Genomic DNA, 27,595 nt, shown 5'->3' on the forward strand with positions numbered 1-27,595 from the left:
AGAAACTTTAAAAGAGCCTATCTATATGTGAACCCAACCTCTTAGCTGAATTATAATACATTTGCACAGATTTGTACAAGGTCAAATGTAATATTTGGAATTTTGAGTGTATCAAGAAACAAGTCTTCAACGTTTTTTGAATGTACTTTTTAGTTTTTTTAAATAGAAGTATAAATCGTCTTCCAATGTTGCGTTTGTTTCAGGTGTACATCATAGTGATTTGATATTTTTACGCAGTGCACAATGATCACTGTGATAGTCTAGTGATGATCTGTCACTATAGCGTCATTACCCTCTGTTGACTGTGTTCCCTGTGCTATGCAGTATGTCCCATGACTTCTGTGTTGTATAGCTAGAAGTTTGTACCTCTTAATCTCCCCTACCTGTTTCTTTCATCCCTCTACCCTCTTCCCCTCTAGCAAAGACCACTTTGTGCTCTGTATCTATGAGTCTGCTTCTATTTTGTTAGTTTTGTTTTTTAGATTCCATACATAATATTTGTCTTTCTCTGACTTTTTTCACTTAGCATGGAATCTTCTAGGTCCATCCATGTTGTCACAGATGGTAAGGTTTCATTCTTCTTTATGTCCAATTAATGTTCCAATGTGTGTGTGTGTGTATATATCTTATTTCCTTTCCATTCATCTATTGATGGATAATTAGGTTGATTTGATATCTTGGCTATTGTAAATGATGCTGTAATAAACATAGGGATGCATATATCTTTTCTAAGTAGTTTTTATTTTCTTTGGAAAAATACCACATTGAGGAATTGCTGGATCATATTATACTTCTTCCTAGGTGGCACTAGTGGTAAGGAACGCGCCTACCAATGCAGGAGACAGACAAGGGTTTGATCCCTGGGTCGGGAAGATCCCCTGGAGGAGGGCATGGCAACCCACTCCAGTATTCTTGCCTGGAGAATCTCATAGACAGAGGAGCCTGGCGGGCTGCAGTCCATGGGGTTGCACAAAGTCAGACATTCCTGAGCACACACATATTGCAGTTCGAGTTTCAGTCTTTTGAGGAAGTGTTATACTGTTTTCTGTAGTGACTGCACCAATTTACAGTCCCACTGACAGCACATGAGGGTTCTGTGAATGTGCTGTTCTTCACCGTAGTTGTTTAGATGAACTTTATGAGCAACCGGCCTTGGCATTATTTTTAGATTCTTTATCTTCATCTTTAAGAAAGGGAGTTGATGGGTTTTGCACTGTGTTAGGACTCAGGATGTCCCTGATATCAGAAGGATTGCTTTAAACAAGTAATTGCCAGAAGTCAGTTTCTCCTTTCAGCCCATGAAGGGGGTACCGCTGCTTGTGTTACTCTCTGTATGACTCCATCATGATTGCTGTGTCAGTGGCAGAAAGCCACCTTCAGATTAAAAACTAGATATGTTCTTTAGAATTGGAAACTGAAAATTCCCATTATTTTATTCACAATTTCTCTAGTTAGAAGAGATACATTAGAAATTTATACAAGATCTTAGGACACTAGTGGCTAATTTGAAATTTCATTTTCTCTGTCAGCTTCATCTCATTATTACATTTTATTAAACACTCTCCTGTTTGACTACATCTAGTTCACCTTGATTCATGGACCTAACATTCTAGGTTTCTGTGAAATATTGTTCTTTACCGCACTGGACTTTACTTTCACCACCAGATATGTCCACAACTGAGCGTCGTTTCTGCTCTGGCCCAGTCACTTGGTTCTTTCTGGAGCTATTAGTCATTGCCCTCTGCTCTTCCGCAGCATATTGGACACCTTCCGACTTGGGGCTCATCTTCTAGTGTCACATCTTTACTGAACATTGATGTCTTAGGAATCAGTGAACTAAAATGGATGGGAATGAGCCAATTTAATTCAGATGGCCACTGTGGGCAACAGTTCCTTAGAAGAAATGGAGTAGCCTTCACAGTAAATGGGAGGCCAACATGCAGTGTCTAGGTGCAGGCTCAGAAACCACAGAATGATCTCAGTTCGCTTCCAAGGCAAACCATCCAACATCACAGTAGTCATAGGCCCCGACCACTGATGCTGAAGAGGCTGAAGTTGACCGGTTCCTAGAAGACCTACAGACCTTCTAGAACTAGCCAAAAAAAATAGATGTCCTTTTCATCATAGGGGACTGGAATGCAAAAGTAGGACGTCAAGAGACACCTGGAGTAACAGGCAAGTTTGGCCTTGGATAACAAAATTAAGCAGGGCAAAAGTTAACAGAGTTTTGCCAGGAGAACACACTGGTCATAGCAAAGACCCTCCTCCAAAAACACTAGAGACAACTCTACACGTGGACATCACCAGATGGTCAATACGGAAATCAGGATGAGTATATTCTTTGCAGTCGAAGATGGAGAAGCTCCATACAGCAGGAAAAACAAGATCTGGAGCTGAGTGTGGCTGTGATCATGATCTCTTTATTGTACAATCAGACTTAAATTGAAGAAAGTTATGAAACCATAGGCCATTCAGGTATTACTAAATCTAATCCCTTATGGTTATATAGTGGAAGTGACAAATAGATTCAAGGGGTTAGATCTGATTGACAGAGTGCCTGAAGAACTATGAATGGAAGTTCATAACATTGTACAGGAGGCGGTGATCAAAACTATCCCCAAGAAAAAAGAAATGCAAGAGGGCAAAGTGGTTGTCTGAGCAGGCCTTACAAATAGCTGAGAAGAGAAGAGAAGCGAAAGGCAAGGGAGAAAGGGAAAGATATACCCATTTGAATGCAGAGTTCCAGAGATAGCAAGGAAAAATAAGAAGACCTTTTAAATGAACAGTGTAAAGAAGTAAAGGAGAACAACAGAATGGAAAAGATTGGACATCTCTTCAAGAAAATTGGAGATATCAAGGGAACATTTCATGCAAGGATGGACATGATAAAGAACAAAAATGGTAAGGATCTAACAGAAGCAGAAGAGATTAAGAAGATGTGGCAAAAATACACAGAAGAACTATCGAAGAAAGGTCTTTAATGACCCAGATAACCAAGATGGTGTGGTCACTCACCTAGAGCCAGACATCCTGGAGTATGAAGTCAAGTGGCCTTAGGAAGCACTAGTATGAACAAAGCTAGTGGAGGTGATGGAATTCAGGTTGAGTGACTTAAAATCCTAAAAGATGATGATGTTAAAGTACTGCACCTAATATGTTATCAAATTTGGAAAGCTTAGCAATGACCACAGCCCTGGAAGCAGTCAATTTTCATTCCTATCCCAAAGAAGGGGAATGCCAAAGAATGCTCAGACTACCATATAATTGTGCTCATTTCACATTGTATTAAGGTTATGCACCAGATCCTTCAAGATAGGCTTCACTAGTGCATGAACCAAGAACTTTCAGATGTAGAAGCTGCATTTACAAAAGGCAGAGGAACCAGAGATCAAATTGCTAAAATTCATTGGATCATATAGAAAACAAAGGAATTCCAGAAAAACATCTACTTTTGCTTCATTCACTACAAGAAAGCCTTTGACTATGTGGATCACAACAAACTGTGGAAAATTCTTAAAGAGATGGGAATACCAGACCCCGTTACCTGCCTCCTGCGAAACCTGTTTGCAGGTCAAGAAGCAACAATTAGAACTGAACATGGAACAACAGACTGATTCCACTGGGAACAGAGTACCTCAAGGCTGTATATTGTCACCCTGCTTATTTAACTTCTGTGCAGAGCACATGATGAGAAATGCCAGGCTCGATGAATCAGAAATTGGAATCAAGATTGCTGGGAAAATATCAACAACTTCAGATACGTAGTTGATACCATTCTAATGGCAGATAGTGAAGAGGAACTAAAGAGCCTCTTGATGAGGGTGAAAGAGAAAAGTGAAAAGCTGACTTAAACCTTAACATTCACAAACCAATTTGCCTTGATTCAGGGACCTAACATTCCAGGTTCTTATGCAATATTGCTCTTTACCGGATTGGACTTCGCTTCTCTCACCAGTCACATCCACAACTGGGTGTTGTTTTTGCTTTAGCTGCATCTCTTCATTCTTTCTGGAGTTATTTCTCCATTGATCTCCAGTAGCATACTGGGCACCTACCAGCCTAAGGAGTTCATCTTTCAGTGTCCTGTCTTTTTGCCATACTGTTCATGGGGTTCTCAAGGCAAAAATGGTGAAGTGGTTTGCCATTCCTTTCTCCAGTGGACCATGTTTTGTCCGAACTCTCCACCATGACCTGGAATGTTAGATCCATGAATCAAGGCAAAGTGGAAGTGGTCAAACAGGAGATGGCAAGAGTGTATGTCAACATGTTAGGAATCAGCAAACTAAGATGGACTGGAATGAGCGAATTTAACTCAGATGACCATTATATCTACTACTGTGGGCAAGAATCCCTTAGAAGAAATGGAGTAGCCCTAATAGTCAACAAAAGAGTTCAAAATGCAGTACTTGAATGCAGTCTCAAAAATGACAAAATGATCTCTGTTCATTTCCAAGGCAAACCATTCAGTCTCACAGTAATTCAAGTCTATGCCCCGACCAGTAATGCTGAAGATGCTGAACGATTCTAAGAAGACCTACAAGACCTTATAGAACTAACACCCAAAAAAAGATGTCCTTTTCATTATAGGAGACTGGAATGCAAAAGTTGGAAGTCAAGAAACACCTGGAGGAACAGGCAAATTTGGCCTTGGAGTACAGAATGAAGCAGGGCAAAGGCTAATAGAGGTCTGCCAAGAAAATGCACTGGTGGTCATAGCAAACACCCTCTTCCAAAACACAAGAGAAGACTCTACACATGGACATCACCAGATGGTCAACATTGGAATCAGATTGATTATATTCTTTGCAGCCAAAGATGGAGAAACTCTAGACAGTCAGCAAAAACAAGACTGGGACCTAACTGTGGCTCAGATCATGAACTCCTTATTGCCAAATTCAGACTTAAATTGAAGAAAGTGGGGAAAACCAGTAGACCATTCAGGTATGACGTAAATCAAATCCTTTACTGTTATACAGTGGAAGTGACAAATAGATTCAATGGATTAGATCTGGTAGATAGAGTGCATGATGAACTGTGGACGGAGATTCATGACATTGTACAAGAGTCAGTGATCAAGACCATCCTCAAAAAAAAGAAATGCAAAAAGCAAAATGGTTGTCTGAGGAGGCCTTACAAATAGCTGTGAAAAGAAGAGAAGTGAAAGGCAAAGGGGGAAAGGAAAGATATACCCATTTGAGTGCAGAGTTTCAAAGAACAGCAAGGAGAGATAAGAAAGCCTTCCTCAGTGATCAGTGCAAAGAAATAGAGGAAAACAATAGAATGGGAAAGACTAGAGATCTCTTCAAGAAAATTAGAGATACCAAGGGAACATTTCATGCAAAGATGGGCTCAATGAAGGATAGAAATGGTATGAACCTAACAGAAGCAGAAGATATTAAGAAGGGGTGGCAAGAATACACAGAAGAACTGAACAAGAAAGATCTTCATGACTCAGATAATCACTATGGTGTGATTGATCACTCACCTAGAGCCAGACATCCTGGAATGCAAAGTCAAGTAGGCCTCAGGAAGCATCACTACGAACAAAGCTAGTGGAGGTGATGGAATTCCAATTGAGCTATTTCAAATCCTAAAAGATGATGCTGTGAAAATGCTGGGCTCAATATGCCAGCAAATTTGGAAAACTCAGCAGTGGCCAATGGACTGGAAAAGGTCAGTTTTCATTCCAATCCCAAAGAAAGGCAATGCCAAACAATGCTTAAACTGCTGCATAATTGCACTCATCACACACGCTAGCAAAGTAATACTCAAAATTCTCCAAGCCAGGCCTCAGCAAATCGTGAACTGTGAACTTCCTGATGTTCAAGCTGGTTTTAGAAAAGGCAGAGGGACCAGAGATCAAATTGACCAGAGATCAAATTGCCATCATCTGTTGGATCATTGAAAAAGCAAGAGAGTTCCAGGAAAACATTTACTTCTGCTTTATTGACTATGCCAAAACCTTTGACTGTGTGTATCACAATAAACTGTGGAAAATTCTGAAAGAGATGGGAATACCAGACCACCTGACCTGCTTCTTGAGAAACCTGTATGCGGGTCAGGAAGCAACAGTTAGAACTGGACATGGAACAACAGACTGGTTCCAAATAGGAAAAAGAGTATGTCAAGGCTGTGTGTATTGTCACCCTGCTTATGTAACTTATATGCAAAGTACATCTTGAGAAATGCTGGGCTGGATGAAGCATAAGCTGGAATCAAGATTTCCCGGAAAAATATCAATACTCAGATATGTAGTTGACACCACGTTTATGGCAGAAAGCAAAGAACTAAAGATCCTCGTGATGAAAGTAAAGAGGAGAGTGAAATAGTTGGCTTAAAGCTCAACATCCAGAAAATTAAGATCATGGCATCTGGTCCCATCACTTCATGGCAGATAGATGGGAAAACAGTGTCAGACTTTATTCTGGGGGCTCTAAAATCACTGCAGATGGTGACTGCAGCCATGAAATTGACAGATGCTTGAGCCTTTGTAGAAGTGTTATGACCAACTTGGACAGCATATTAAAAAGCTGAGATATTACTTTGCCAACAAAGGTCCATCTAGTCAAGGCTATGGTTTTTCCAGTAGTCATGTATGGATGTGAGAGTTGGAGTATAAAGAAAGCTGAGCGCCCAAGAATTGATGCCTTTGAACTGTGGTGTTGGAGAAGACTCTTGAGACTCCCTTGGACTGCAAGGAGATTCAACCAATCCATCCTAAAGGAAATCAGTCCTGAATATTCTTTGGAAGGACTGATGCTGGAGCTGAAACTCCAATTCTTTGGTCACCTGATGCGAAGAACTGACTTGTTGGAAAAAACCCTGATGCTGGGAAAGATTGAAAGTGGGAGTAGAAGGAGACAACAGAGGATGAGATGGTTGGATGGCATCACCAACTCAATGGACATGAGTTTGAGTAAAGTCCAGGAGTTGGTGATGGACAGGGAGGCCTGGCTTGCTGCGGTTCATGGGGTCGCAGAGTTGGACATGACTCAGCAACTGAACTGCCTGAATTTTATATTGCACAAATAGAGTTTGAGTTTTTTTATCCTTTATCTGGGAAAATATCTTCCAGTAATGTAAGTAATATCCAAATTTGGAGAGTTCGGAAATTTCTTGTTTCTTACCATGCTGCTGCTGCTGCTGCTAAGTCGCTCAGTCGTGTCCGACTCTGCGACCCCATAGACGGCAGCCCACCAGGCTCCCCTATCCCTGGGATTCTCCAGGCAAGAGTACTGGAGTGGGTTGCCATTGCCTTCTCTGGTTTCTTACCATAGGATTTTCTTAAAACGGAACACATTTGTATCTGTATTCATACACATGTACATGGAGCTATTTGTGAATAATCAGATGGGAGCCTTTTGTTACACAACACTGTACCGTAATGCTCCTTTCGTTGAAAAATAGCCTCAATAAGATGTTTTTCATTGCTAAATTTATTGCCATTGGTTCTTTCATAAGATTACCAACGGATGTGCCTTTTTGAAGTCAGAGGAAAGCGGTTTTGACAGAGTTTGGGAACATGTTACTAACTTCATGTGTTGGAATCACAAGTGTGAAGGTGTGACTGTGCTGATGTGCACAGATTTGTCTCTGCTGCATTTTCTCTATCAAGTGTATGTGAATGACTGTATAGTTTTGTTTTGTTTTTTTGACTGTGTGGTTTGATGAGAGAATAATACATGAATAACAATGATGCTGAAGGTGAAACTCCAGTACTTTGGCCACCTCATGTGAAGAGTTGACTCGTTGGAAAAGACTCTGATGCTGGGAGGGATTGAGGGCAGGAGGAGAAGGGGACGACAGAGGATGAGATGGCTGGATGGCATCACCGACTCAATGGATGTGAGTTTGAGTGAACTCCAGGAGATGGTGATGGACAGGGAGGCCTGGCGTGCTGCGATTCATGGGGTCGCAAAGAGTCGGACACGACTGAGCAACTAAACTGAACTGAACTGAACCCAAGTACAGAGAAATCAATTCATACTGTATTGATGAAAGGGAATATATGGTCATCAGAGGTATTCTTAAAATATTATTATATTGGATATACTTCTGCAGACTTTTGACATTATTTTTGATCTTGAAAGCTTTTTCAAATGAAACACATATGGTAACGTATGTATACATATTTCTGTTGCTTAAATGTATCCTGTATTTTATTTCCTTTGGTTATTATTTTAGCAAAGTGCATTCCAGGTCTGTAAATTATTCTTTTCTTCTGGGTTTTTTTTTCTTTTTACAATCTGAATTACTTTTAGTCATTTATGAAAATTAGTTTCTTGATGCAAAGATTATTTTTTAGCTTGTTGCAATATCATTTATCTTTATTTTTACCGTCTTAACCGTTTTTAAGTATATTATAATTCAGTAGTGTTAAGTATCTTCACATGGTTGTACAACAATAGATTTTCTTAAATGGAACTTTATTGATGGATGAAGTGTTGCTTAAGCAATGTTTTCATGATTATTCTACTTTATTGTTCTTTCTCCAGAATATGTATCGTTTTGAAGGCACTGGGTTTTCAAATATTCCTCAACTTATAGATCATCACTATACAACAAAACAGGTCATCACGAAGAAGTCAGGTGTAATTCTGCTGAATCCTATTCCTAAGGTACGTGCTTACGTTTACTTTTTTTTAACAAAAGGAAAAAGAAAGGACTGCTTCGTGAGTTATGTCACACACTAAATAAAGTCCTTAGGTAATTTATAATTTTGGAAACAAATATAGTTAAAGCATGAAATTTCCTTGGTTTTACTTGGATGGCAGATGAGTTGTCTTTTTATTCAGTGTTTGCTAGGTTACAAATGGCCTGTTGTTTTTCTTTTTCCTTTCAAGTTTTGAAAGACTTGAGGCTTTCCTTCGCACTGTAAGGTTCAGATTTTAAAAGGTTTAGTTTATAAAAGATTCTGAGATGTAGATGTTCAAGAAAATGTCCAGCAATTAAGAGTTCATTAGAATTTTACTTTTTGGTGTTAAGTGTATGATGTATTGTAAGATACTGGAATTTTAAAAAACTGCACTACTCTTCTCAAGGGCAGTAAATGATAGCTTCACTGTAGAGTCAGCCAGCTGGGTGAGAGATTGTTCTAGGTCAGTGTTACCTCTAAGATCTATCACAGCGCAGACTGCATTTATGTGCTTTAAGTGGTCTGTGAGGTAGTAAGTGGGTTGAGGAAGGCTTGTGTTTTTAAGGTGAAACCTGTGGCACCTGGACTAGGGGGAACAGTGGAGCCTGCCTAGCTTCTGGGCACTTCTAATGGTCCCGGAATTGAGTGGGGGTCAACAGGAGCCCCTTTCCTTAGGGCGCCATCTCACATGAGGAACAGTGTAGAAACAGGGAAGTCATAAAACCTGGGAGGTTAATATTTGCTGATTGGAGGTTTACATATCCAGGGATGACTTATAATATGAAGCAAGTATTATTCCCAAGAATGCTAGTATATAATCTAAATTCACCTGAAATTTTAAAAATTTAGAAAGCAGTTGTTGTATATCCCTTTGTTAGCCTGGAGCATGGTGTCTGTGTTTGTACTTGTATTATGTATTTATTACTCACTCTTTATTTTTACATTCCACCCACAGAAGATTTCAGCAGTCAGTTACTAAACATTAATTCGGTGGCTAAAGAATTGTCCTTTTTGCATAATTTTCTAGAATTATGAGTTTGGCTCATTCTTTGTTAGTGTTTTTCCATTCACTTTTGTTTTATATTTTAATTGCAGAAAACCCTATAAAAATTCTCCTTTAGTCTGGAACAGGTTGTCATTTTTTTTTCTCTAGTTAAAAAAAGGTCTATTAATGTTTCTTCTTTCATCGAGGAATAACTGCTATCTGTTCTGTTTACTTTATTTACTATTAAAACATCAGTGACTTGCAAATTTATATTTCCAGCTCAGATATATATCTTTCCCAAATCTAAAAATTTTCTACTTTTCACCTAATACTGAATTAATCACATTTAACTACAAAATTTGTTCTTCCTTTATAGTAAATGGTATCACCAAATACCCAGCTGCTCAAACTATAAATCTAGGGGTCCTTTGACAGCTCTTTACCACTGCCCTGCCTAAGCACTTCAAGTGCCAGGAGTTTTGTATACTCAGTTGTACATGTGAAAGTATGAACTCAATTCTAGTATATCCCAATATGAAGTAAAGTTCAATGCGGTGAAAGTACCACAGTTTGACCATGTTAGGTTAATGAGAGATGCTTGGATTTTCAGAGATACTGATACTGTCAAATGATTTTGACTCATTTCACAAGCCAACCTAGTGTTTGCGTTGTCTACTTGCTTAGCCAAGTCTAAGTTGAGAGATCAGAGCCCTAAAAGAGGCACAAAAAAGTGCTTGTCTGGCCTTGGATATGAATATATAAGTAAAGCTATATCCCTCATAATATGAAATATTCCATGAAATGATCATAGAGAAATGGAGTAGATGCCCTGGACTTTTAACATGGCCAGTTATTCTTTTCCTCTCAAACCCCCAACTCTGGCTGTGGAGCCGATTATCCCAGCATTTTATAGCCTTAGTTATGAAAATAACTACACTGAAAGCTATAAAAGATTAAGTGGCTACGTATGATTGTTTTATGAGGTAGAAATTTGAAGTTAATCTAGTTGACTGTTAACTTGATCTAAAGTACTGATATTTGAAATATGCAAGTTATTATCTCAATTTATGGTAAATATTATTATGCACTTGATTTAAAGAATCATATCACTCTTTTAAAAGAAAATCACAAAACAGGGTTATGAGAGGAGGTAATTTTCAATCATGAGTGGGGAACAATTTTCTTATGCTAGTTTTATCTGTTACGTATCTTCTCTTGGAAAGTTATTTGTCGTCTTATAAATGGAATCTCTTTCCTGATTTAATTTGTGTAGGAAGTTAATGTCTTTGACCATATAATGTGCTATAAAACATCTAATTTCCATCTTGCCAGACTTCATTTTTAGCCTACATAAAGAATGCTATTTTGGTCTCAGTATAATTTCTGTTTATAGTACCTCACGCCTCTCTGCATTTGTTTCCCTCTTACTCATGAGAATATACGTGTACATCATATGTCAGAGTAGAGGACGTGGCGACCAGGGTAATTTCTCTCTTATTCCCAGAGGCACATGAAACTAGACAGCCTGAGTTAGAGAAATTGACTTTCTCATGATGATGAAGCGAACTGATGTTCCACCCACCCATCCCTCCCTCTGCCCTGGCTGACGTTTCCTCCTCTGCCTCCCAGAGCCTGTGGGAAGGTATGGGAATGAGAGAGGTGTCCCACACAGGTTACTGATCATGATCTTCATCATCCTAGCAGCACGGTGGGACGCACAGGGCCTGTTCTTTCCTCAGCTCAGACTCTGTTCCAATGTCACTTCATCGGGGAGGTCTTTTCTGACTGCTGCCTGTGAAATAACACCTTACCCCCTTATATCTCTCTCTTGTCCTCAATTTCTCTTTGTTACAGTTCTGTTTACCTGACATCATACTATAGGATGTATTTTTGGTTGTCTATCTCCCGCAAGAGAAATGTAAGTTCTATAAGGGCCAGCATTGCATTTAATAATCAGTCCAGCCAGTACCTAAAACAGTGCTAGCTACTGTGTGCTCAGTTGCTTCAGTCGTGTCCGACTCTTTACGACCCCGTGGACTGTAGGCCACCCAGCTTCTCTGTCCATGGGATTCTCCAGGCAGGAGTACTGGAGTGGGTTGCCATTTCTTCCTCCAGCTAGCTAGTAGGTGTTCAGTAAATATCTGTTGAAGAATTGAATTCACTGGGCAATTGCTAGAAGCCAGGTACTTCCAAGCTTCTTACATGCCTTAACTGTATATATTGCCATGAAATAAATATTGTTACTAACCCCATACAATTATGAACCTGGAACTGAAGTTTACAGTGGTAAATTACTTTCACAAAACAACACAGCTGTTGGCAGAGTTGAGATATTCAACCCATGTTCTTAACTGCTATCTGTCTAGACTGTAGAGTCTAAATTTTAGAGGCTGTAGGGAATAAAATGTTTATTTTATGGGACATGTGTATGAGTTTAATGGAAAGGAAGTACCTTTGATTGCACAAAACAGTAAATGGAGAAAATCTTTACCATAGCAAAAACTATAGGTCTCTATAGAAGGAAAAATATTAGACTGTAATATTGGGTGACAGAGTTGTAATTTAAGGTATAGTAGAGGATGTTGTAAGATGTAGGTAAGGAAGACATCTAGTTCACCTTTAACATTTGAAAGTCTGGCTTGTGAAGCTTAGTATTTCTTTAGATTTAGCTCTTAAAAATTTTTTTCTTTCTGAATGGAAGTTAAAGTTCATGATTTAAATTCAGGAAAGTTAGGCAGTGAGCCGTTAAGTTGAACCTTTAGGTAAATGACTTGCCTGCCAGCTTAAATCGAGTAATTCTGGCTTTTTAATCAGAATTTGTATAGTATGCCAGAATATTAGAAGCAGATTTTTGTGGAGAGAGTAAACCTGTGGCTGAAATTAACATGTCCTGAGGTGGCCAATTTCCGGTGACAGCTTCTTCGACAGACACATGCACACGAAGGGCAGAGAGGAGAGCGTTGCTTTTCATTGAGGTGCTCTGTTCATACTGTGAGGCTTCAGACCACTGAAGACTGTTCACTTTACCTTATACTTGAGTCACGTAGTCACTACTTACCAGATACCTTATTTATTATAGAAAGACACAACTCAAGAAAAGTCAATTTTTCTCTGTAGATTTTGAAAACTATAAAATATATATACTTTCCTGTTCAAAAACTTTCTTTAACAGGACAAATAGAACAGAAGGAAAATTTGGAAGATTTTAAATTGTGAAGGAAAAAATGTATTCATAGAGTGTATAGTCTGTAGAAAACGCACTGGTCATAACAAACACCCTTTTCCAACAACACAAGAGAAGACCCTATACATGAACATCACCAGATGGTCAACACCGAAATCAGATTGATTATATTCTTTGCAGCCAAAGATGGAGAAGCTCTACAGTCAGCAAAAACAAGACCAGGAGCTGACTGTGGCTCAGACCATGAACTCCTTATTGCCAAATTCAGACTGAAATTGAAGAAAGTAGGGAAAACCACTAGACCATTCAGGTATGACCTAAATCAAATCCCTTATGATTATACAGTGGAAGTGAGAAATAGATTTAAGGGCCTAGATCTGATAGATAGAGTTCCTGATGAACTATGGAATGAGGTTCGTGACATTGTACAGGAAACAGGGATCAAGACCATCCCCATGGAAAAGAAATGCTAAAAAGCAAAATGGCTGTCTGGGGAGGCCTTACAAATAGCTGTGAAAAGAAGAGAAGCGAAAAGCAAAGGAGAAAAGGAAAGATATAAACATCTGAATGCAGAGTTCCAAAGAATAGCAAGAAGAGATAAGAAAGCCTTCTTCAGCGATCAGTGCAAAGAAATAGAGGAAAACAACAGAATGGGAAAGACTAGAGATCTCTTCAAGAAAATCAGAGATACCAAAGGAACATTTCATGCAAAGATGAGCTCGATAAAGGACAGAAATGGTATGGACCTAACAGAAGCAGAAGATATTAAGAAGAGATGGCAAGAATACACGGAAGAACTGTACAAAAGAGCTTCACGACCCAGATAATCACGATGGTGTGATCACTCACCTAGAGCCAGACATCCTGGAATGTGAAGTCAAGTGGGCCTTAGAAAGCATCACTACGAACAAAGCTAGTGGAGGTGATGGAATTCCAGTTGAGCTACTCCAAATCCTGAAAGATGATGCTGTGAAAGTGCTGCACTCAATATGCCAGCAAATTTGGAAAACTCAGCAGTGGCCACAGGACTGGAAAAGGTCAGTTTTCATTCCAATCCCAAAGAAAGGCAATGCCAAAAATGCTCAAACTACTGCACAATTGCACTCATCTCACACGCTAGTAAAGTAATGCTCAAAATTCTCCAAGCCAGGCTTTGGCAATATGTGAACCGTGAACTTCCAGATGTTCAAGCTGGTTTTAGAAAAGGCAGAGGAACCAGAGATCAAATTGCCATCATCTGCTGGATCATAGAAAAAGCAAAAGAGTTCCAGAAAAACATCTATTTCTGCTTTATTGACTATGCCAAAGCCTTTGACTATGTGGATCACAATAAACTGTGGAAAATTCTTCAAGAGATGGGAATACCAGACCACCTGATCTGCCTCTTGAGAAGTTTTTATGCAGGTCAGGAAGCAAGAGTTAGAACTGGACATGGAACAACAAACTGGTTGCAAATAGGAAAAGGAGTTCGTCAAGGCTGTATATTGTCACCCTGTTTATTTAACTTATATGCAGAGTACATCATGAGAAACGCTGGACTGGAAGAAACACAAGCTGGAATCAAGATTGCCAGGAGAAATATCAATAACCTCAGATATGCAGATGACACCACCCTTATGGCAGAAAGTGAAGAGGAACTCAAAAGCCTCTTGATGAAAGTGAAAGTGAAGAGTGAAAAAGTTGGCTTACAGCTCAACATTCAGAAAACAAAGATCATGGCATCTGGTCCCACCACTTCATGGGAAATAGATGGGGAAACAGTGGAAACAGTGTCAGACTTTATTTTTCTGGGCTCCAAAATCACTGCAGATGGTGACTGCAGCCATGAAATTAAAAGACGCTTCCTCCTTGGAAGGAAAGTTATGACCAACCTAGATAGCATATTCAAAAGCAGAGACATTACTTTACCAACAAAGGTTCGTTTAGTCAAGGCTATGGTTTTTCCTGTGGTCATGTATGGATGTGAGAGTTGGACTGTGAAGAAGGCTGAGCGCCGAAGAATTGATGCTTTTGAACTGTGGTGTTGGAGAAGACTCTTGAGAGTCCCTTGGACTGCAAGGAGATCCAACCAGTCCATTCTGAAGGAGATCAGCCCTGGGATTTCTTTGGAGGGAATGATGCTAAAGCTGAAACTCCAGTACTTTGGCCACCTCATGCGAAGAGTTGACTCATTGGAAAAGACTCTGATGCTGGGAGGGATTGCGGGCAGGAGGAGAAGGGGATGACAGGGGATGAGATGGCTGGATGGCATCACTGACTCGATGGATGTGAGTCTCAGTGAACTCCGGGAGCTGGTGATGGACAGGGAGGCCTGGAGTGCTGTGATTCATGGGGTCGCAAAGAGCTGGACACGACTGAGCGACTGATCTAATCTGATCTGATAGTCTGTTGATAACACTCCAGTTCTATTATTTTATTAAATATTTTCAACAGCTGTGAACTGAGTGTTAGTATTATCCCCATTATTAGATGAGGAAACTCAGAAATATCTAAAACCACATTTCTCATAAATTTCAGAGTGGTAACATGAAAATGATTCTGTTCTATTCATCATTTTTTAGTACAACCCTAGCTAGCATAAATTATAATGTATAGTCTTTGTAATGTCAATAGTTAAAGAAGAAATTCTTTCCGTAGTTCAGTATTCTACCAGTAGTATGTACCAGTGAACTTGACAGTTACAGTCCCATCTCATATGAAAATTAATCTAACAAGAACTATAATAACATGTTGTATTCAGGGAAATACAGATAATATCTGAATGTTTACCCTTCATTTTGCATAGTTTGTAAAGTCAAATTAAGTTTGGATTTTAGGTTTGTTCCATTTAATGAAATAACATAACATAGTCATCGAACATATAACACATAGACTGACTTTCAGCTTTCTGTCTTAAAGTTTACCAGCAGGTATTGTGAGGAAGAGCAACGTTGGACTCAAAAATTAATAGACCTTGGAGGCCACTAATGATTTCTTATGTGATGTCTCAAAGGAATTTCATGTATATGTCTGCCTTAGACTGTCTTAAATATCATATTTTTAGTCTGAGGAGCAAGGTTTTTTGATAGATAAGAGTATTCTTTTTATCTACCATATAAATAGATGGAAGGGTGATAAAATAGTCAGATGGGGGCTGAAAGGTGAAAAGAAATATCATTAAAGTTTTTTTAATGTAGATTAAAGGATAGGATTTGGTATTTACAGCACAAACGTTGCCCGGAGTGTATCATTTCATCATTTTAAAATATTTACAAAATCTGTGCATATGGACCCTGGGAAAGGGAAAGTGTTAGTTGCTCAGTCATGTCTGACTGTGCGACCCTGTGGACTGTAGCACGCCAGACTCCTTTATCCATGGAATTGTCCAGGCAAGAGTACTGGAATGGGTAGCCATTCCTTTCTCCAGGGGTTCTTCCTGATCCAGAGATCAACCCCAGGGCTCCTGCATTGCAGATGGATTCTTGATTGTCTGAACCACTAGAGAAGCCCAAGAAGCACATAGAAATGTACACAGAAAATGTATAAAAGGATTTCTAGTATGAACATGGTTACGTAACAACAGTTTGTCCCTGTTACCTGTGGAAACCATAGAATAATAACAACAAAATAAAAAAGTATAAACTTCATTTTTCACGAAACTAGGAGCTATATATTATCCACAGACTTAAAAAGTACATGTTTAGGTAGCCAAAAGCTCCTTTGCTTTGGCAAAAGTTGTGTAGCACAAAGAGAAGAGGTGATCAAAGAACCAAGTTGCTCTAGGTCTTATTAACCTCTAGCAAAAATACATGTTGAAAGGAAAGAACTCTAAATTTCTGTATTCTTTGCTTGCATCAAAGAATGCAAGACATGTGTGGGGAAAATAAAAATTTTCATATAGCTAAGTGATACAGACAAAACTGCACTTGGAGGAAAATTCAGTACCTTAAAAACTTAACATTGATTAAACAAAAAGAATGAAATGAATGCGTTAAACATCTAATTCAAAAAATTAAGAGGAAAAAACACCACAATTAAAAGGAAAGCAAAAGAAAGAAATTAAGAAAGATAAAAGGACTGGAGAAGGCAATGGCATCCCACTCCAGTACTCTTGCCTGGAAAATCCCATGGGTGGAGGAGCCTGGTAGGCTGCAGTCCATGGGGTCGCCAAGAGTCAGGCACGACCGAAGTGACTTAGCAGCAGCAGCAGCAATGCTTCTTTAAAAATGCAGTGCTTGGCAGCCTGTTAGAAAGATATTTTCTGGGAGGTTGTTGAAATGCAGTCATGGACCTGCCTCAGACTCACTAAATTAGCTATCCTACTTTTTAAAAAATGTGTTTATTTTCAATTGAAGGATATGACATCTACTTTTTAATAAGATCCCCAAGTGATTCAGGTGCACATCGTGACTGAAGAAGAAAAAACTAGTCTAAGGTTTCTTGAAATTTCTATGATTTGAATTTTGAAAATGAGCTATGAAGCTTGCTAAACACCAGCATACATTTAATCAATATACTATAAAACAGCAATTAGCTTTTATGTTTTATTTCCTTAAAATCAAATTTAACTTGTATGAAAATTTAATAAAATATTTTAATCCTTTCAAAAAAAGTAAAAGGAATAACTTAAAAATATAAAAAATAAAAAACAAAATATATATATAATAACTGCTTTTTATAAGATCAAAAGAAAATTAAAATACTCGCTAATTTATTCAAGAAAACACATACCACACGGGGCTAATATCTAATATATAAAGAATCTCTAGAAATTAATGCTGCCCTGGTTGCTCAGACGGAAAAGAATCTGCCTGCAGTGCAGGAGACCTGGGTTTGATTCCTGGATTGGGAAGATCCCCTGGAAAAGGAAATGGCAACCCACTCTAGTATTCTTGTCTGGAGAATTCCATGGACAGAGAAGCCTGGTGGGCTGCAGTCTGTCAGATAAAGACAATCATAAAGGAAAATTAGCAATGGGCATGAATGGATAGTACAAAAAATGAAAATACAAATGGCTTTTAAAATATGTCAGATGATTATATCACTCAGAATAAAGGAGTATTAAAACTAGGATGAGATATCATGTTTTTACCTAGCAGATTGCCATAAACTCAGTTTGATAATTTACTTTCTTGGCAAAGATGTACAGATAAAAACCCTTGGACAATTTGGTGCTGGGGATATAAATTAGAAAAACCTCTGTTGGGCTTCCCTAGTGGCTCAGCTGGTAAAGAATCTGCCTGCAATGCGGGAGACCTGGGTTTGATCCCTGGGTCGGGAAGATCCCCTGGAGAAGGGAAAGGCTCCCCACTCCAGTACTCTGGCCTGGAGAACCCTCTTGGACAGAGGAGCCTGGTGGGCTACAGTCCACGGGGTCCCAAAGAGTTGGACACGACTCAGCGCACACATTGTAGAAGGCAATGTGGCACCATCTATAAAAATGACAAAATGTAGATACGTTTACTGTGACTTAGCAATATGACTTCTGCAACTTATCCTTTAATTATATGTGTATGTATGAAATGATCTCAGTATAAGGTTATTCACTGCAGCATTTATAATATCAGGAAATTGAAATAACTCAAATGTTCTTTAATAGGAGTCTGGTTAAATTATTGTACCCCATCCAGTGTAATACCGTGAATGAGAAAGCATCTATGTTCTGGTTGGAGAGAGTTCCAAGATACAGAAGCAGTGTTTCTAAAACTCTTTTTTCCCATAATGCATAGAAATTGCATATTATATTCGAGTCGCAGGACATACCGAATTGGAAATGTTGGTGTGGATATGTCTTCATAATTGAGAGAGATTTTATGGAACTTTTTATATTTCTTAATGTGATGTGTTCTATTAAGAATGCATCCAAAAACTCGACATCCAAAAAGTTGATTTTATGAATCTCAGTTTGAAAAATATTTTATAAAGGATTTTTAAAGTAACAGTGTGTGAATTTAGAAGAACATACGGCCTAGGAATAATTCACAGAGAAACGTGGACTTGAAGTAGGTCTCAAGGATAGGCCAAAAGACTAGGGAAGTTGTTTGGGGTTATGGTAAGGGACTGGAGGAGGATGTGGCAGCCCATTCCAGGATTCCTGTCTGGAGCACCCCGTGGAAAGAGGAGCCTGGTGGGCCATGGTCCATGGGGTCGCACAGAGTCAGACACGACTGAAGCAACCGAGCACGCACGCACACATGCACTCACGGTAAGGGAAGTCTGTAAAACATGGGAAATTCCTAGACTTGTTTTAAGGAAGGCAAGATCAGTTGCCTTGACAGAAGCAGATGATTTAAAAAAATGAGTAATCTGAAAGTTCAGTTTTGAGAGCTTTGAATACCACAATTAGGATTTCTCTGTGGAAATGCCATTCCATTGCAGGTTTATAAGCAAGGGTGGGATGTGAACTAAACACATCTAAAGTGTAGCTAGTGATACCTTACAAAAATACTGAAGCCTGACCACCCTTTTGGAGAAGGAAATGGCAACCCACTCCAGTATTCTTGCCTGGAGAATTCTATGAACAGAGGAGCCTGGTGGGCTATAGTCCATGGGATCGTGAACAGTCAGGCATGTCTGAGTAACTATCACTCATCCAGCCTTTTAAATTATTTATTGGCACATTTATAAAACAAATCAATTTTGATTTTACTATGCTTCACAAAGAACTTGTATAGCCATATCCAAATTATATTTCAGTGAATAATGTCAAAATATATATAGAAAAAATATCAATACCAGGAAAAAATAAATAGTGGAAATTTAACAGCAGTAAATAAAATACAAAATGCAGTTTTGTTTTGTTATTAAATATAAAAACCCAGAGACTCTTGTTAGAGTAGTTCGCTAAAATCAAAGAATAAAAGAACTAGGTGAAATTTCAAGATTAGACGGTTCATTCCCTGTTACTTTACAAATGAGGTAATAATCTCTAAGGCAAGAGGCTCATGCTCAAAGTCACAGAATAACTAAACATTAAAGTCAGATTTCCAGGTTCCTTTCAGTAAAAATATATTTCTTATTAAATTGCATGTTGTTGGTCTCATCATTGTACATTTTATTTGAAAGAACATATAGTTTAGCTTGTATCCAGCTCACAGAAAGCTGGCATATGTAACCACAAATTTAAATTTTCAAAATTAGAATACATAAGCAAAACAACAGTTATAGTCTCTGGAAGAACAAATATTTGAAACAGACATGATTAATGAAATTATTAATAGGATGGTCAGTCGAGGAAGAAAATTACTTGTTCACAAATTATTACATGAAAGGATGAAAGGAATTAACTTCATATTTATTGATCTGTTTTATTGTACACAGAGCATATCACCTAAACCGTACAATAAAATTTTAACTTCATTTTAGGAAATACCAACAATTAATTGTCTATATTTGTTTAAAATAGTTAAGATTTACATGTGTTATGCTACTTGCTCAAATCAAATATCTAGTAAATAATAGGTGATTTGAATGTGGTTTTGTCTGACTAGAAGTTTAATCTTAAATTGTTATAGTTGTTGATGCTTGAGATAAAATAACTTGAATTAAGAAAAGAGGATATTTTAGGTATTTTAATAAAATATATGGTTTTTAACTAACAAGCAAAATGTAGTTTCTTAAAGACCTATAATAATTTCCGTGTTGAGCTTGAAATTTAGCTGTAAGTCATTGTAGAAAAAGTTAACTAGTGTCATGGTTAGAGAGGAGGAAGGATATTAATTTATTTAAAGCAAAGTTTTACTACCAGTAAGTTCTAAAGGAAATTTCTCCCTTGGGATTTTGGATATAGCAGTGTCCTTAAAAACGCTTCTGCAAAAGTTTAAGGGCAGATTTCATAGATTGTTGCTTTTCATGTCCTTTCATAATAGCCAAGGGCATAATATTAAGTTTTTTTTTAATACAATGTAATGAAACACATTCTGTGTTGAAATTTTTCATCTGTTTCCAATTTTTGCTGAATAGAATAATAGAATTCTAGGATCCAGATTTATAGTCAAAATAGTAATAACCTTATCATTAAATACAGTAGAAATTTAAACAAGTACCAGAAGACCAGAAGATCACATGTATGATATTTACAAATCTCTTAATTATATACCTGAACAACTTAAATTTAGCCAAGTTGGTAGAAGATCCACAGACTGAGTGCAAAATATCTTAACATGGAATGAGGTATTGTTGAAGTGTTGTTTTCATTCATACTTTGCCCTTAATGGGGGGGGGGAAAAAAAAAAAAGCCCTGATTATGTTGTCAATAATTGATCATTCAAATTTTTGTAAATTATCTTTTCTGGATAATTTAATGGATATTATTATGTCTTTTACTGTCTTACTTTTCAAATCTTGAACTTAGACACTGAGAATATATTTAACTGTTCTGAAATCTCAGAATACAATGGATTTAAGTTAGTGAGATCTGGAAAGCAAGGTAGGTCTGTACCAAGAAGAAGACAAAGGCATTCTGATGCAGTTTTATTTTAATTGGAGGACAGTTACTCTGCAGTATTGTGATGGTCTTTGCCATGGGTCAGCATGAATCGGCCACCGGTGTACACTGTCCCCTTCCCACCTCCCTCCGCACCCCACCCCGCTGGGTTGTCCCAGCACCAGCTTTGGGTGCCCTGCTTCTTGCATGGGACTTGCACTGGCTGTCTCTTTCATATATGGTAATATACATGTTTCAGCTCTATTCTCTCAAACCATCCCACCCTCGCCTTCTCCCACTGAGTCCAAAAGTCTGTTCTTTACATCTGTGTCTCGATGCAGACTGTTCTTAACGTTGGGACTTGTCAGCAGGGTAGGTGGGACGGATGAGGTGGTCAGGAGTGAGGGAGGTGAGCTGGTAAGGAGACTGTGGCAGAGAGAACAGGCGGGGCCCACTCTGCCTCTGAGCCGGATTAGTCTCTTGAGTCACATACTCCCTTTTCCCTATAAACACTCTCTGCCCTGTGCCTCTGGAGCCTGTAGCCCACAGAAACTTCTGAGAGAGAAAACCTCTGATGATGGTGTGTCATTTTCATTTTACTGTTAGTCAGTTTTAGTTAATATATGTATTTACTATTCCATCCATAACTGCTCCTTTATAAGTAAAATGAGGGCATCCTTGGTGGCTCAGCTGGTAAAGAATCCGCCTGCAATGCGGGAGACCTGGGTTCAATCCCTGGGTTAGGAAGATCCCCCTGGAGAAGGGAAGGGCTCCCCACTCCAGTCCTCTGGCCTGGAGAATCCTATGCACTGGATAGGCCATGGGGTCGCAAAGAGTCGGACACGCCTGAGCGCCTCTCCCTTCCCTTCACGGGTCCACGAACATCTCCTCCTCCTCCTCCTCCGGGCTCGCCCCTCGCTGTGCAGTAGTCATGATGCTTACGTACCTTCTGCTGTTACTGCGCATCTGTAGTCTGATGTCCCCACGCGATAATAAGCTCCATGAGAGCAAGGAGGATGGTTTTACTTGTTCTTTATGTATCTTACACCACCTGATACATCATTCACTAAATATTTGTTGTTATTTTTGAGAAATAACAAACATTTTATTATTTATTATTTATTCTGGACTTGATAATTTATTATCAAGTTAATAAATGCTTGATAAATATTTGAAAAAATCTTATAACTTAAAGATATTAATACTCTTTTTATTTTTTTTTAATTTTTATTTATTTATTTTTACTTTACAATATTGGTTCTGCCACACATCAACATGAATCCGCCACGGGCATACGTGTGTTCCCCATCCTGAACCCCCCTCCCACCACCTTCCCCGTACCATCCCTCCGGGTCATCCCAGTGCACCAGCCCCAAGCATCCTGTATCGAACCTGGACTGGCAATTCGTTTCTTATATGATATTATACATGACTCTGTGGGAGAGGGTGATTTGGGGGAACGGCACTGAAACATGTATAATATTCTCTTTTTATAGTAAATATAAAAATGTTAGCATGGTTTAGATTTATTTTTTTTGTTTTTTGTTTTTTTAATTTTATTTTATTTTTAAACTTTACATACTGTATTAGTTTTGCCAAATATCAAAATGAATCCGCCACAGGTATACATGTGTTCCCCATCCTGAACCCTCCTCCCTCCTCCCTCCCCATACCATCCCTCTGGGTCGTCCCAGTGCACTAGCCCCAAGCATCCAGTATCGTGTATCGAACCTGGACTGGCAACTCGTTTCTTACATGATATTTTACATGTTTCAATGTCATTCTCCCAAATCTTCCCACCCTCTCCCTCTCCCACAGAGTCCATTAGACTGTTCTATACATCAGTGTCTCTTTTGCTGTCTCGTACACCGGGTTATTGTTACCATCTTTCTAAATTCCATATATATGCGTTAGTATACTGTATTTATGTTTTTCCTTCTGGCTTACTTCACTCTGTATAATAGGTTTAGTAGATTTATAAATGAGATTCCTTTGGAATTGACATACTTCATTTCAGTTCTTTTTGTATAATAGCTTTTTCATTATATTTTTCATTTCCTTCTTATATTGCTTTATATTAGAAGTTGCTTTTTTAGGTAGTTATTTTTCTCTTGTAAATTTCATAAGTACTTTTAAGTACAGATAGGAAGTATTTTTAATGTTCTCTTATTTAGCTTATATGTATTTTATACTACTGTAAACTGTATATGATTGGTTCCATAAAATCCATTTGACACCTTAATGAGATTTCTCTCTGATATTAACTTTAAAATAGTGAAGCAGTCTTGTATAATATTTAATATTTCTTGCTTGCAAATTATTGTCCTGTATTAACCCATTTCAGAAGTGGAGATGAAATACAAGAATTGACATTGCTTATTTTCACTTTTTTAAAGAACCACTTATCATTCTTTACCATATTAGCTAAATTAGTTCTCCCTTCTGCTGCGTTGTCCTTGAGGGGAACAATTTAACTGTGCCACAAAAGACTTGCCCCACGCCCTACTTTGCAGTGACTAAGTATGCATGCCAAGAATCTTAATGACTTCAAAATAATAGGATTTAAATTAGAAAGACAAGGACGTTAAAAAGATGTCTTCAAGTGATTTTTTTAAATGATTGTTCATATATAAGCCTTAGAGAAAATGAAACTGTAAGGTTTTCTTTCTGTTACTTATATTAACAACTGGCATACATTAAAACTATACCAAAAATTAAGGTCTTATAAAAGAAATACCCATGCTTGGAAATAATCATCTAGTGGACATCCTTGAATCTTGACTGATAACTATTTCATGAGAAATAGACTTAAGATCAACAAAGATCAGTTATAATTTATAAGTTATAACTTATAAAATATAATACATATAATATTACAAGTATATACAAAATATAATACAAAGATCAGTTATAACTTTTATAAGTTATAACAAAGATCAGTGATAATATCTGTCTCTCTTTTTAATAAAAGACCATCATGTTCAATTCATGGACCTCATTGTTTTATTATTAGAAATATTTTGTAATGGTGAATTCAAGAGGTATGATTTTACTAATGCTTTCTAGTAATGCTATGTTCTCTTTTAAATAATAAATGTGTGTCTTTTTTTGCCCCTAGAATAATTTCAGATGGTGACTAAAAGAGTAATTTTTTAATGTCTATAACACTGGACTGTGAGAGAGTCAATAGAGTTTTAAAAGTCTTCTCTAGAAATAACTTCTAAAAAAAACCTCCTCTATTCCTCTTGCCATCTTGAAAGTAGGGTTTCTGGAAGGTCATCAATGTTCATCTAAAGTAAATAGGTCAAACTTTTCTAGGAATTCGTAGGTTTTAAGCATGTCTCTTTAATTAGCATTCAGTAAATGTGTATTATATCTATATTAAAATAGAAATTATATTCGCTACTGGTTTATCCCCAAAGAAATTAGAGTCTGGTTGGGAAGACAGACAAGTAAGTAAGAATTATGCTTGAGGTGCTAAACCTTATTCTAGAAGGAAATTTATGGTCTTTTTAGAGGACATAAGAAGGGCCTCTTACCTTGACAGTCCAGGGAATGCTTCCAAGAGTTGTGCAGGATGACAGAGTGTGCTGTGAGGAGCCTGCAGATCATAGTGTTTGAAACAAAGCAGCTGATCTTGGAGTGAGAGATTCTGTGCAATAGCTGAAGATACAAGAACTCCACTTTATACACCTGGAATGGAGAGTGTCCCAGCAGTCAGGGAGGAGGGCAGAATAAATATGGTAGGCAAAGTAATGCCTCCCACGTGTGTCTGTGTCCTGGTCCTCAGAACCTGTGGGTGTGTTCTGTCACGTAGCAGAAGGGACTTTGCAGATATGATGATGTCCAGCATCTGGAGATGAAGAAATTATTGTGTTTTATCCAGGTGGGCCTGATGTAATCACAGATTCTTCTAAGGGAGAGAGGGAGCAGGTGAGTCAGAGACGGACAGAGAAGGGTGCCAGTCCTTCATGGGTCTGGAATCCCCGTCACTTCTCAGAATGGGATTTGCTGCTCCCCACCTTTCCATCTTTGTACCTGGCACACATTTTGAGTGTCATTTTCTTTTGAAGCCTTTCTTCACCCGACCAGTTCAAATTAGGTTCTCCTTTCCTTGTGCTTCCACAGAATTCTGCACAAGCCATGATAATAGCACTTACTTTGTAGTATTTCAATTATTTTAATTTTTACGTACTTCAAGTAGTGGATCTATGAAGTCACGGACTATACTGATTCCTTTTTGTCTTCCTTGAGCCTTGTTTAATGGTGGCTTATAAAAGACCCTAAATAAATATGAATTGAAAGAATAAAGAATATAGGATAGCATGAACTTATAGATGCTGTTGTATACAAGATGTCCAAAAATATCTAGGTATTAATAGGAGTGTTACAATGAATAAACCGGGTGATAGTCTGGCCCTTGTCATTGTCTGTAGTAGCACCTAGATGACTTAGACTATAATACTAGTAGCCACCTCCAAGAAAGAGGCAATGAAACTAGAAAGGGCCCAGACTGGGAGAATTGTAGGCATTACTACAATGGTGGAAATGTTACACAACTACCAATAATTAAGGAAAGAGTTACTGTTAAGTGTTTCAGTGGTTTCTTACGTGTATCATCCTCTCAGGACATATTTATGGATAATGGAGTAAATTTCTAGGCTGTTCAAAGAGTGTGCAAATTATTCCCAGCTACCACAGGTCATGTGAATCAAAATATTTTCTTAGATATTTTGCAGAAGCCCACACCACTGATTTAATTGATGGCAAGTTGTATTTTCTTATTAACCCCTCAAAAATTCTAGTTTGGAGTTAGAGGCAATAAAGCAGTACTCGTCCCTTTAAGATTTTTCCTGATTATTTCCTGGAGCTGATTAGGCAAGAAAGGCTGTTCAGAGGCTGATTCAGGTTGACACCTGCTCCATCAAATGTATGTTCACTGATTCTTTTTCTTCAAACGGTTGAGACAGCACACTTGATCTCTTTGAGGCCCAGTCTGTGTTCTGTGCCTGCTGCGCAGTGCCGCTGTAAAGACACAGTGGTGAGAGCTCTTTGTGAGTTCTCAGGTTCTTTAAAAGCCACATTTCATATAGTACGCAATGAAACTATGGCTAGCTAGGTTGGAAGGTTTAGTATCCATAGACTTGGGAAAATGTACGATCCTTTAAGCTTTCAGAGCTTTTAAAAAATCAGGATATCTGGCTACTGGTAATCATTTTCATTATAATGTACACTTCCTTAATATTCATTAGGTTCCTATTACAATGTAAGTTTGACCTAGATACTAAACAGATATCCTTGCAATCTGGGACAAAAGACAGGAAAGACTATTATTGTGTGGGTAATAGATTGAAGTAATGAGTTATACTGAATGCATTCTGAAAAGAGAAAGGTAACTAGGTATATTTCAATGGGGAGGTCTCTCATTTAATAACCTAAAAGACAATAGTGAAGAAACACATGAAATTCAAAGTTATTAAAATGGAAAGGTGGAACAATAATTCGAAAATGAATTTATAAAGGCTGTGTTTAATTTATAGGTGGAATATTTCATATTTATGTATTAAGGTATATTTCACATATGTATTTAGTCAAATACTATATATTGTCAAATATTGAAGAGTCAAGAAATGTTATATAATATTACCTTGAGTGAAGAGGACATAATTTTTAAAAATTATTTTTAAAAGTAATCTATGTTGTAATATCCCTTTCTTATCTAAATATATCACTAACTGTGGTGTAAAAATCCTAATTCTCTTAATACTGGATATTATGCAATATTACTTCCCTCCGTTACTTTTAAAAAATAATTCATACCACAGGCTAATTTTGCTATGTCAACTAAGTGGCCTTGAAAACTATTATATCCTGTTTTGATAACGTCTGTGTTCCAGTTCCTCTGTCTGATAGAAGCCATTCAAGCTGAAATACTTGTAATGCTATTTCTCTGATGCTTTTCCACCTGAAATATATAAAAGTGTGCAACTCTATCCCAGATTCCTGTGTCAAGAACTAATGTATTTGAAGTTGTTTTCAAATTGGTTGATTATTTAGGCATTTTGGCAAGAACATAGGATATACCTAGAAGTCCAGTGAAAAAGCTGTGCCTGAGGGTTTGGACTAATAAGAAAATGTGAATTTCCAAACACCCAAGTTGAGCATACTTATTATTGTCATCAGATTCCCTTAGTCCTCAGGTTCAATACCCACAGTGGGTCCTCCTGAATGATATGAAGAGGCAAAGAAACCAGTGAATGCTGGCCTCACATTTTGTTGCAGAAACATGTACCCTAATAAAGTCTCTTGCCATTTGTTCACACTTTAGTGAAAACTGGATATTTGTTTCTATTGGGTAGGGTTTTTAGAGAAGTTTTTCTAGAAGGG

General features: G+C 38.0%; 1 protein-coding gene across 4 annotated transcripts in view; it reads left to right on the top strand.

Moving 5' to 3' along the window:
* Positions 1-27,595, top strand: part of FER (FER tyrosine kinase) — a 457,173-nt gene that overhangs the window by 234,435 nt on the left and 195,143 nt on the right. For all 4 annotated transcript variants that reach the window (XM_024994406.2, XM_024994405.2, NM_001191336.3 and 1 more), the window contains one exon: positions 8,496-8,618. In XM_024994406.2, the coding sequence (XP_024850174.1) occupies positions 8,496-8,618 (123 nt within the window). The remainder of the gene's footprint in view (positions 1-8,495; positions 8,619-27,595) is intronic.

This window comes from Bos taurus, chromosome 7, assembly GCF_002263795.3.
Source record: "Bos taurus isolate L1 Dominette 01449 registration number 42190680 breed Hereford chromosome 7, ARS-UCD2.0, whole genome shotgun sequence".
In the NCBI taxonomy this organism is placed as follows: Eukaryota; Metazoa; Chordata; class Mammalia; order Artiodactyla; family Bovidae; genus Bos; species Bos taurus.